Source organism: Puntigrus tetrazona, chromosome 10, assembly GCF_018831695.1.
Source record: "Puntigrus tetrazona isolate hp1 chromosome 10, ASM1883169v1, whole genome shotgun sequence".
Classification (NCBI taxonomy): Eukaryota; Metazoa; Chordata; class Actinopteri; order Cypriniformes; family Cyprinidae; genus Puntigrus; species Puntigrus tetrazona.
Window position 1 is genome coordinate 10,073,489 of NC_056708.1, and position 13,066 is coordinate 10,086,554.

The 13,066-nt window shown below is 39.1% G+C and overlaps 1 protein-coding gene across 1 annotated transcript in view; it reads right to left on the bottom strand.

Annotated features, from left to right (window-relative positions):
* dchs1b (dachsous cadherin-related 1b) overlaps positions 1–13,066 on the bottom strand; it is a 92,423-nt gene that overhangs the window by 7,018 nt on the left and 72,339 nt on the right. The window contains exons 4-14 of the mRNA XM_043249926.1: positions 12,807–13,038; positions 12,235–12,471; positions 9,240–10,286; positions 8,965–9,152; positions 8,633–8,729; positions 8,287–8,444; positions 4,925–5,774; positions 2,864–3,103; positions 1,851–1,976; positions 1,449–1,658; positions 373–1,239 (exon numbers count right to left, since the gene is read on the bottom strand). Coding sequence (XP_043105861.1) covers positions 373–1,239; positions 1,449–1,658; positions 1,851–1,976; positions 2,864–3,103; positions 4,925–5,774; positions 8,287–8,444; positions 8,633–8,729; positions 8,965–9,152; positions 9,240–10,286; positions 12,235–12,471; positions 12,807–13,038 — 4,252 coding nt within the window. The remainder of the gene's footprint in view (positions 1–372; positions 1,240–1,448; positions 1,659–1,850; positions 1,977–2,863; positions 3,104–4,924; positions 5,775–8,286; positions 8,445–8,632; positions 8,730–8,964; positions 9,153–9,239; positions 10,287–12,234; positions 12,472–12,806; positions 13,039–13,066) is intronic.

Sequence of the window (13,066 nt, forward strand, 5' to 3'; positions counted from 1 at the left end):
CCGTAAAATGATCCATTTGGAGTTGATCGAACCATAAAAAATACCATCATCGTCCCAATAGTAACAATTTTTTTTATTACATCCATGCTAACTGGATTTATATTTCAATTATTATACAGTATTATTACAAAAAAAGTAAATTATTTGCAATATATTTAATAATTGTAATTGTAATTATTTTTCATATGTGTATATATATATATATATATATATATATATATATATATATATATATATATATATATATATATATATATGTGTGTGTGTATGTATGTGTATATGTGTGTGTGTATGTATGTGTATATATACATACAATATGAAAAATAATTAGCAAACAGCAAAATAATTTTTTACTGTAAATTCTCTGCCTACCTTTAGCTGCATTCTCCTGTATGCTAACATCTCTGGCGGTGCGGGAGAATCGAATGCCCTTGTAATCTTGCTCCTTCACATAGACGATCACCACTCCTAGAGAAGATTGGGGAGGACTGCCCTGGTCCATCGCCTCCACTATGAGGGTGCGCTGGGTTTGCGTCAGGGTCTGGAGCTTCTCGGTGGTCTGGATCTCCCCTGTCAGTGAGTTAATAGCAAATCCTTGGACTGGCATTGCAAACCGGTAGAACACCGAACCATTGGCTCCAAAGTCCTTATCTTCTGCTCTCATGGTGGCCACCACCTGATGTGTGGACACACTTCCACTGGACACGTTGATAATCAGAGGGTCCTGGATGAAGAATGGTGCGTTATCGTTGACGTCCAGGATGGTAATGGTCACCTGAGCTGTGGTGTTGTGAGGAGCGGCGGGTGAAAGATCAACTGCATACACTTGGAAGACATAAGAAGCTCTTTTCTCTCTGTCCAGAAGTGCTGTGGTTGTGATCTTTCCCGTGTCTGGATGTATTGTGAATGCACCTTTGGCCTCTTGGCTAAGAAAGTACAATATCTGACCATTTTCTCCCTCATCTACGTCTGTGGCTGTCGCATCCAACACCACCATACCTACAACAGCATCTTCTGAGACATCGACGGTGTAGCTACTGCTTCCAAACTTAGGACTGTTGTCGTTTACATCAAGAACTGAGATCTCCACAGTGGCTGTGCTGCTCAGAGAGGGGCTACCGTGATCCTGGACCACTACTTTCAAAGAATAACTGTTCTTCCGCTCTCGGTCCAGGGGTCTTGAGGAAGACAGAGCTCCAGAGAAACCATTAAGTTGAAAGTCACCATCTGGGTCACCAGCTAGAATTGCAACACAGTTGTTAACAATCAAGCAGACTGAATCTCCTTTTTTTTATAAAAAAAACAAGCCTGCAGTGTGAAGAAAAACAGTAATATGTGCCTCGATCACATATAATTCAAAATGCAGAATGTTTTAACTTATAGTTTAACTTATAAGTTCTTCTATTTGTTCCTCTGTGCAAACAATCTAAAAATCCAAATAGTTTTACCAGCGATCTTATATTCCAGCCGTCCACTCTCTCCAGTGTCCAGGTCTGTGGCTTTGAGGATGAACAGCTCCACAGGATCTTGGTTCTCAGGTACTTCCAGGCTATAATGCTGCCGGCCGAAAGCCGGAGCATTATCATTCACATCCAGCACTGTGATGTGCACTTTAGCCTTGGCAAAGTTAGGGGGTATGCCTCCATCTTTTGCATACACTATTGCAGACAAAAATCAGTTATAATTACATAAATAATATTTTGGTTACAATATAATATTTTTTAGGCCAGTGATGTTTTTTATTATTTATTTTTTAAAGCTATAAAAACAAATGTAAACATATTAAATAGTAAAATAATAATAATAATAATAATAATAATAATAAACTGAAGAAATATAAAAGCTAATACCTGTTACAGTGTAGTGGTCCTGAACTTCTCTATCTAGTATCTGAGTGACTGATATCACACCCGTCTCAGAATTTATTGTGAATCCATCCTCTTTCACACCACCATAAATCACCATCCCATTAGTGCCTGTAACAAAAATAGAAATATAAGCAATATATATGTTGCATATGAGTGGCATTCAGTTATTACAAGTGAATAAAAAAATTTATATAAAATGTATTATTAAAATAATATAAATAATTAACTTAAATTTAAATTTACATATATTTACATTTTATTTAAATATTTGTGAACTTTTTATTAAAAAATACTTTTGGCAATCAAAAGATCGTAACAGATGCACTGCATTGTGGGACACAGCACTTTGTCAAGTGTGCTCTGTTGTATACTGACAAATGTAGTATATAATGCTGAATATTAGTGTAAAGTATAAAGAGTAAATGTACTGCAAAAAACATAGTATAAGAAATCCTTTCATTCTGAGTTAGAAGTCGAGTAGGAAGTTGGTGTTTGTGAGCAACCTGATTTGAATTAAAACAGAAGTAACCTGTCATAAAATGTCCAGGTTTAAACCTTTTCATCTTGGATTTAATACTGGTTTCATTAGTAGTTCCTTTTGCTGATTCAACCGCTGAGTCGTGGTCCACACAAGTGTTAAGTGTGGACCAAAGACATACGGGTGCCAGATTGCGTGCAAAGTCAGCGAGCTTTGGCACGAGCACCTGCTTACTCAATTAAACCTTCCTGAAGAATGTCTTTACAATCTCTCCTTCATACTCTCTCACTGAGCCCAGGGGGCTGAGAATGAGTCCCACAAACCCTCCGCAGGAAGCGTTAAAAAAACAACGCTGCCCTCACCACAACACAACATAACTGCTTTAACCAGATGGTGAAGTTTTTAGACACAGGTCATGAACGTCTTAAAGTTTGGAATACCCCGAAATGTAGTTGATTCTTTTCAGAAGTAAAGGCACATTTAACACATAGATTATTGTAGGAATTAATCAACTCACCGTGATCACGGTCTGAGGCCGAGACTCTCAGTATGCTTGTTCCTGCTGGTTCGTTCTCTCGAATCTGGGCTTCAAACTCGCTGCGTTCAAACCATGGTGCTTCATCATTTACATCAATCACCTGGATAGACAGCACCTGAGTGGTGGAATGCTGGGGTATCCCATGATCCTCAGCGACAATGGTGAGGTTGTAGCTCTCCTGTTCCTCACGATCCAGAGGTTTGAGGATGGAGAGAGAGCCTGGAGAAGAGGGGAAGAGAAAAACATCTGTAAATCTGCTGCAGATGGCCTCCTGATCATGTGCCCTGTGGCTGGAGACACGTGACCGAGGTCAGGGAGCTGTTCTGTTTTATACTATGCATATTTGTAATTTTTCATTATCTACACATATGCCAGACACCATCATAAAGCTCTACTTGAATGTGGCTGGGCAGGTTGGCTGCTCTGTCGAGGTTAGAATTTCATTTTTTATTTAAAACAGCAGACCACAACACCTTTAGAAAAAATACCATGTTGAAGTTATACAGCATAATACTGAATGATACCATGATATTGTCAGTAAATTTTTAAAAACAAAGTACTTAGGGTGAGTTAGCTGGCAGGTTAATTAATGCAGTTAGTTAATATATTATAATATAAAATTATTTATATAAATGCAAAGCATTTTCATTTTGCATTTTAGTTTTGGTTAGTTTGTTGCATGTTTTTGTCAGTATTTTTTCATTATTACTGTTATCATTATTATATTTACATTTATCTTATTTTTATTTCTGTTTTGCTTTTAGTAAATTACTTCAATTTGGCTAATTATAATTTTAATTTTAGCTTAAGATTCATCTTTATATTTTAATATACTGTAATATAATATTATATGATATATTTAATATTTATATAAAAGCAGATTTTTTTAAGTTTTAATTGTGCCACGAGTAATTTTTATTAGTTTTTAATTATTCCTTTTATTTAGCTTAAATTTCTGTGTTAGTGCATCTGTTTTTGTTCAACTTCAACATGTGTTTAATATTTACAAAAAATATTTATAATATATAATATAATGTAATAATACATGTGCCAGCTCTTATTAATCCTCTAAGAATAATGGGGTTTCTACCATTTTTTGTTTTTCATTTATTTATTTAACATAAAATTCATTCATTCTTTCATTCATTTGTTCGTGCATGCTTCAGGGCCTAATTTACCTTTGCTGGTCCTATGTGAACATACATCATCATAATATGAAAATAACTACAGTCTGACATTCATTTTAGGTTTATCCATCCTCTGTTTTCCTCCTTAGTTTAACTCCTCCGTTCTCTATACGGAATTTGAGAATGAAGCTTTTTGCTGACTTTCTGGTATGAAGACCAGGGCAGAAAGCTGTTGTCACGGATCCATTTTGATCCTTTCCAGCTATACCTCTTTGCAATGCTGTCATCAGCAAGACCCCAGGCGAGGGTCACTCAGGATAAACACACCCCTGTGGTCGATATGGCAGCCTGACTGCTTGCTGACTGCGAAATATTATTGTGTGTTTGCGAGAAGTCTGTGTGCGGCCTCCTTTTTTTATTTATAGTCCACCAAACACACTCTAGTTTTAAACACATCATTGCAATGTTTGAGCTGGCTTCTGCTTCTGAATACGGAAGCTCTGGTTTTGTGCTTAATGTCCATCTCTAGACCTCCTACTTAAAGTGTCCAAAGAGTTTGAAGACTTTCATTTCAGTGTCTGGCTAATATCAGTGGTGACTTTATTGTGCACTTCAAACTAACTTTAACATATATAGTATATAGTATACGGCTGATTTAGAACAGAAATAAAACACTAACCTACATCATAAAACGTTCGACAATTTAAGCAAGTTTTGCGTGAGCTAAACTATAATGAGATATAATGGATAATGAGAAAATTTCAAACTAATAATTGCATACTTCCAGCCCCAAATCAAAGAGATGCGGTCATTGGTCTTACGAATAATCAAGAAAATGATGCATTCTGCTAAAATGCTTCTGGATTTGAGTGAACAGCCCATAAAGCGGTGGTGTGAGAAAAAGGTGTCTTACCGCTGTTGGGGCTGAGGCCGAACCGCCCCGCTGTGTTTCCTGACTGGATCCTGTAGGAAACTCGTCCGTTTTCGCCCTGGTCTGCATCCCGGGCCATGACATAAAGCAGCACAAAGCCAACCGGCTGGTCTTCCATCACACTAACAGCAGTCGGGGAGCTGAAGATCGGCGCGTTGTCATTCTCATCGGTGACAAAAACCCGTGCCGTCACCGATCCCCAGAGTCTCTGATTGGGATCCGAGGCTGAATCCGTGGCATGAACCACCAGGAACAGGCTGGAGGTCTCCTCGTGGTCCAGCTCTCGACTCAGTTTTAAGACTCCCGTGACAGGATCAAGACTAAAAAGATCTGGGATGTCAGGCCACCACTGTTGGATGGAATAACGTATCTCGCTGTTGGGGCCACTGCCATCTTTATCAGTCGCCTGGAAAGTGTAAATAGAAGAACCGGCTTGTATGTTCTCAGGAATAACAATGGTGACGGGATCTTCTGGAAATTCTGGTGCGTGGTCGTTACTGTCCTGCACGTTGATTTCCAATTGAACCATGTGAGTGCTTGGATAGGCCTTGGAGAAATCGTCCACCTCGATCTGGAGAGTGTACCGTGAACCTTTTTCATAGTCCAGTTCTCTAACCAAGTACACATCTCCTGTGAGACGGTCAACCATAAAGGTGCCTTCATGATCTGTGCCTCCCACTACAAGGTAGGTCACCTGACTGTTTAAGGCCACTTCACGCTGGTCGTGGGATCTAACTGAGCCAATAACAGAGCCAGGCTTGGCTCCCTCCACCGAGTTGAGCATCATGGATAGGGTGTTGGGTTTTGGAGGAGACCTTGTGGAGCCAATGACCTACAGATTGGGAATATTTCAGAATACACGTTAGTTTTTAAACTCAACTACTACAAAACACCTCCTTGAGCTACGAAACTTTCCAAACAATTGACAAAAAGTGTCAGTAAAGTAACATTTATAATGTTAGAGAAAAATGTTACATTTTTACATTACATTTTACATTTTACATTTACATCAAAGAATCCTAAAAAAACCTATAATTTTTTCCCACAAAATAACATGCAGCAAACATGACAAATGAAGAGTTAGCGTGAAATTCCATAAAAGTGTGACTGGAAATTTCTGTATGTGATTTACAAACAATTTGCACATTAAAGAACACAGACCCAGCCAGATCATTCCCACAATGACCAGCTCAGTCTGCTAAAAGCTGGCCAATAAATAATAGCGCAAATACCAGTAAACTTTGGTAAATTGTTATTGTCAAAAAGTCATTTTAATACCCTTCTCCAATATTTTTTTTTGTCTGAAAGGGAAACAAATGCATATAAAAAATACTATGTCTGTGTCTTTTCAGTGATAATTTTTTTGTGTGTAACTATTTTTAGTTCGCGCAAGCTGATCAGTAGATTAGAATGATTTCTGAAGGATCATGTGAAATTGAAGACTGGCGAACGTTTATCTCTTACAGGAACACTGTAAAATAAAATAAAATAATTCTTAGAAATTTTAACAGTACTTCATAATGTTACTGTTTTACTGTATTTTTTTTTTTTATAAATGCAGCCCTGGTTACCATAAAAGACTTCTTTCCATACTGAAAGAAAGAAAATTGGTGAACCTGCCACATTAAAGGTCCTTGATATAATTTCCCAAGTCCTTGAAGTACAGTAAAAGCTGGAAAATGGTTGACAGGTGAAGGCTTTCATAATATCCCCATGAAAAAACAAAACACTACACGCATACCGGATCACAGGAAGGAAAGCAACAGAAGAGTTGATGCTGATCCATTTCTGGGCTCTCTTTTAGGTGCAAAGTACACTGGACTTTCAAAATGAAGCTGGCATTACTGATGGTATGTAAAATATTATTTGAGATTGCTATGGTGCAAGGTTTTGCGGTGTGAGCGTATCGGCTTTAGCGCTACCGAGGTTTGCAGCTTTTCGTTTGATCATGGGGAACCACAGCTGGGCCTCATCAGAGCCATCTGGGAACACTTGATTCAAAGGTGCATTCTCCCCCTGTCTCTCCCTCACTCTCATCTTCCCCATACAAACAGGGAGAACAGAAATCGCATGCAACTGCACACTCTACAATTAGCCTCCAATTCCCTTTTTGAAATCACATCTGTAAAAGCGCTAAAGATATTTCTCTACAAAAGAGAACTGGCAAGAATCAATCTGTGGAGAACAAACTCTTTAGAATACGGATTCTTTTGCGTTGGAATGAAAAGCCATGAAAATTATCCTATTGTCAACGATACAGTTTGACATGTCTGATTCACGCAGTTGCATGCTGAGCACTGGGATTAATACAGGGTTTTGTGTTACAGTATGTTCCTCTGGAGCAGGAAATAATCTTGGGAGTTTTGAGGTGTTTGTGTTTGCATAGACAGGAGCTGGCCTCTGGGTCACAGCTCATTTCCCTGCTTGAATAATGATACCGCAGCTCAGGGGACTGTAAGTATGATGATCGTGAAAGATGACTGGTGCTCAGGCAGCAGGATTTTGAGATTTTGGCAGATTAACTAAAAAATTAATTAAGGGCAGTGTTATGAATTGAAATAACCAGCCAAAACATGCTAAAACACTACAGGCTTTGGAAACTAAACACAACAGTTTTCTGAAAGTTCTGCACAGGCAGAAATGAGAAAAGGAAAGGAAAGGAAAGGAAAGGAAAGGAAAGGAAAGGAAAGGAAAGGAAAGGAAAGGAAAGGAAAAGAAAGGAAATCACTTGAAATTACAAATGACTTTCATAGTATGTATATTAAACACAGTATATAATAATATAACATTGTTTATTTTTGAAGACTTTAGTTACACTCAGTTTCAAGTCAAATGTTTGAGTATGAAAAAAATAATAAATAATAAAATAATGACAAAGCACACAAACTGACTTGACTAAAATAACTTAAAAACCTTAATCAACTGAAAATGAAAAATATTCAAATAAAAGTTACTTCTTAAAATATTTAGAAATAAGACTTTAATATATATATACATAAATATTATAAATAGTATATAATAATACAATAATATATAATAACAATAATGTTTGTGAAGACATACCAGTTGTATTGTTTTAGGTCAAAATTTAGGTAGGTCAGAAATAAACTAAAAATTAGATTGATGCTACACAAATATGCATAAATATGAGCTATTGGCCTCTCGTTTTTTTAACTATTGACTTTAAAAAAAGAGAAATTCTACAGGAGATGGAGGAAACCTGCATCTCCTGTATGAACACCAAATTCCAACATGTATCCTAACCACTAGTCCATGGGTCCAACATACTTACATTGCTTCTAGTATTGAAAGTGATGCTTTAAAAAGTGCCTGGATTATCTCACCTGTATAAGTAAGGCAGCTGAAGAGCTCTGAGATGGAGCTCCACGGTCCGTGGCAGTGACGGTGAAGCTGTACTCTGCTTTTTCAGCCCGCCTCAGGGGGGACGAGGACCGCAGCTCTCCAGTGTTTAAGTTCAAGGAGAAACGTTCCGCTCTGGAGCCTTAAAAAGCAAGGACAAATGGAAGCATAAATATAGACAAATATGGTAGCATAATTATCCGTACAATACATCACATTGGGCACAAAGATAACTGTAAGGACATATGTTTATGTTTTGCACCTTTTTTGTAATAACATCCACTTGCAATAAGAAGACCCAAAACTGAAATATTCTAGACTTTTGCATACCTGATAATGAGTAGAAAATAGTGCCATTTTCTCCCTCATCTGGGTCTTTAGCATGTAGAGTTCCTAATAAAGAACCGGCAGGAAGACCCTCCTGAACCTGGAAAACATCAAGCAAGATTTAAACAACACAGTCTGGCTGCTTATACTTGATACAAACAACTTCAAGAGCGGGAATGTGTCCAAGGTCACATAAACAATTTTTGAAAGATATTATGTACAGACGTAATGACGTTTTTATGATGTGTAAACTGTGCTTTAATAAACACAAGCACCTATGTTATGACACATTGATTTAAGGCATTAAATATAGCCTGTGCCAGCCTGTTTCTTGCCTGAATGAGAATCTCTCTGCCAGGCTGTGTGTGGCTGAACGCTGGTGCGTTGTCGTTCTCATCCAGGACTGTTATATGGGCTGTTCCAGTGGCACTACGTGGAGGAGTACCACCGTCCTGAACCACAACGATCATCTGATAACTGGATTGATGCTCACGGTCCAGAGCCGCTCTGGTGCTGATTTCACCTACACGTGAAATATGAGTTAGTCAAAACACTGTTATTGTGTACAAATGTATAAATCTTTGCAGATTCTGAATGCGTTTCAGCTCACCAGTCTGTGAATTGATTTGGAAGTAGCGGTCCGTGTGGAGTAATCTGTACGTAAGGCGGCTGTTGAGACCAGCGTCGCGATCGGTAGCAGACACCCTCCCGAAACCAGTCCCCGCAGGCAAGTTCTCCCTCACTGCCAAGAACACCCTCTCCTGAGAGAAACGAGGGGAATTATCATTCTCATCCGTGACGGAAACCCTCACCGTCGCACTGCCGGTCTTCCCCATCTGGCCGCTTCCAGAAGTGGCCAGGACAGTTAACAGGTAAATATCCTTGGCCTCACGGTCCAAAGCGCTCTTAACAAACAGCCATCCGCTGTCCGGGGCGATCCCAAAGCCCGCCGCGTCCCCATCAGGCCGGAGCCGGTATGCCAGTGTAGAAGATGGCGTGGAGCCTTTGGACGATCCTCCATTTCCACTCGGGTCTCTATTGAGCGCCCGGACTTGTAAGAAGTTGGTGTTGAGCGGTGTGTTCTCCTTCAGCTCCACACGGTAGGTCATTGTATCAAACACAGGACCCTGGTCATTCTCCGCTTGGATGTGGACCACCAGGCTGAACGTGGCGCTGAGCTGAGGCACGCCGCTGTCTTTCGCCATCACCTGAAGGTCATATCGCGGTACGCTGTCGTAAGACAGACTCCCAATAAGACGGATTTCCCCACTGCTGCGCTCCACCCCGAACGTTCGCTGCCCTCCCGCCGACATCAGGTCGAAGCTCAGCTGTCCGTTAGGGCCGGAGTCGCGGTCCTCCGCCTGCACGCGGTACACCACGGTACCCATTTTTGTGGCTTCCGGTAGGAGCAGAGACTCGGAGGACGACGGGAAAAACACGGGGGCGTTATCGTTCACATCTGCGATGGTGACCCGAACACGAGTCTCTCCGAAAGCTGGAGGGGAACCGCTGCGCGCTTGAACTTCCAAGTCGAAAAAGGGTCGTGACTCGTGGTCCAGAGGAAGGCTTGTTCTGAGCGCTCCGGTTTCTGGATCCACCATGAAATAGCCATCTGGATCCCCAGCAGAGATAGTGTAGGTGACATCCTTAGAGACTCCTGGAGCGAGAGAAAAACGGGATATGATTTATAAGCATTGATTTAGCAGATGATTTAATCTAATGTGACTTTCTACACTTACCACAAGGACAGTTTTCTTGGAGAAAGTTAAGGGAAACCTGCACATTTTTGGTTACAAATTTTTTTTCTCTGCTCACGTCTGGGTGACTCTTGCTCCTGGTAGGTCTATTGTTGCACAGGGCAACATTCCATCTTTGTGAAATTATATTTATATTGATATCGAATTCTCCATGGCATTACTCCAAAGCAGTGAAATATGATTTTTGAATCCATGCTCATATATGATGTTTAACGTTATATCAGATGTGTGGATTATGTCTTAATAGGCTATCTGTCTCGATGTTAATCAAACATTAAAATAAATGATGGATTCAAATAAAAGACATTAATAATAATAGTAATTATTTATTATTTATTCTTATTAAAGAAAATAATTAGAGGAAAATAAGCAATGGTGCTTGGTGATTTTGCTTTAGAATCTTCAGGAAACTTAAATTCAGTATTTCTCTGAATTAACTGCTGATTCTATCACATTTTTGTGTCAGATTCCAACAAATCATATATAATTTTGAGGGTATTTTAATTGAGAAATCATATTTGAAAAATTGTTCATTTCAACTCATTTTTCCAGCACGGGTCACACACACACATATGCTCCCTTTTAAAAATCACTAAAAGGCTTTAATTCATCTGAGTTCATCGTGATCTCACAAGCAGTGAGTGGATTGTCTAAACGCCTCAGGTTTGCTGTTAGGTTCAATAAATCAACATGTAGCCTATGTCTGTGATTTGATACAATTTTCAACTCTGCAACACCATGTTGAAATAGAAACAATCTCCAGAGCGCAAACCGCAACACGCTGGATAGTTTGCCAAACCTGCAATAAAATTATTACAGCTTTAACTGAGCATGCGTTTGATTTCATTTACCCCTGTAGAACCGGGCCTGACTCCAGTCATCAATGTCACACGATCCTGTGCTGATTTATATTTTTGCAAAAACTGCTATACTTTTTCTTTGATGAAAAGCTAAAAATACAGCATTTATTTGAAATGAGGACCTTTTGTATAAATGCACTATTTTTTAATCACTTTAATGCATCCTAGTAATTTGAAATATTATTACTTTAGTACAGTATTAATAGTATTCAAAGATATCAGATTATATTGCATATATATCTAATATTGGCTACTTAATTGTACACGCCTATTTGTCCTATTTTCATATTTTCTCAGTTATTACTTCTAATGATGTCATCACCTAACTCTCGCTTACAGTTAATTCTAAAGACATGAATAATTTAACAGCACAGTTAAATATAATATTCAGCCAATCCCAAAATAAACATATTTTACATACTGTACATTATAGTGGGATGATGCCTAAATTCACATAGCATTCAAAATTACTTTTTTTAGCTTTTAATGTTTTATTTAAAATGTTTTCATACACGATGCAACAGAATTTTAATACTGGCCATTCATAAGTTACCAGCATTAATATCGGCTTATCAGTATCAGCCAGAATTGTAACATCAGTGCATCCCTAGTACAGACAGGTACATCCTATAGAATTCTCCATTATTTTTCATTAAACATCTCTGTGATATGTCTGTGCTATCAGAAAATATACTTCAACAAATAATCATTTCCAGCAACATGAGGTAAAGTGGGATCGGTGATGGATGTGACTGTTTAATGAGGTTCACGCTGCAGCTGCTGCTCTATTTGCACAACTGGCTCAGCGAGAGTGAAAATATTCCCTATCAGGCCTTTCTGCACCCTTGACTGTCTCACAGCCTCAGAGAGCCGCAGCCCTGAGGTTAGCGCAGCTATGTGAAAGTATGCAGCAGCACATGGCTACTTATTTTTAGACAATATAATGGTAATTCCAAGAAGACGTAACATGGAAAAAGCTGAAACTAACCATTCCTGCTGCTGGCCCTCACTACGCCGACCTCAGTACCCCGGAGTACGTCCTCAGACACGGTGAAGAAGTACTGCGCCTGCTCGAACACCGGAGGCGCCACTGAGCCGGCCACAACACTGATGTTCACTCTGGCATTGACAGGTGCTGTGAGACCGCCTCCGTCCCGTGCTGTGATCACCATGGTGATGACGGAGTTGGCCTTTCCATGCAGAGAGCGTGACAGAGAGATCACACCTAACAGAGAAAAAATGCAGTGGGAATGGAATTATACAAGATATATACGATTTCCAAAGACTGTGGAAATTAGGATACGGATGAGCACATTTGCTCATAATATTTAGTGTTCCTTGAAGAAAGTAGTAAGGGTTTTTCATATGTATTGCCTTATATATATATATATATATATATATATATATATATATATATATATATACATATGTATGCATATGTATATATGCATGTATGTTTGTACATAGATAGATAAAGGAAAAAAATAAAACTTAACTATAATTTACAAAAACTACAATAGTATCTATCTATCTAACCGTTTATTAGTTTAATTGAAATACCTGTGTCTTTGTTGAGGGTAAAGAAATTGGATCCTCCGTCAGGGACAGTGTGATATGTCACTTTACCATTTGCACCAGCATCTGGGTCGTGGGCCGTTACCCTGACAACAGAGGTCCCGGGCGTGCTCTGTGTGCTCAAGCTGACGGCGTAGTTCACAGGGTAGAATGTGGGTCTGTTGTCATTAATGTCCACCAGTGACACCTTCACAGAGGCAGAGGATGTAAGGCCTCCCTGCGGGAAAATATCATATCATATTACT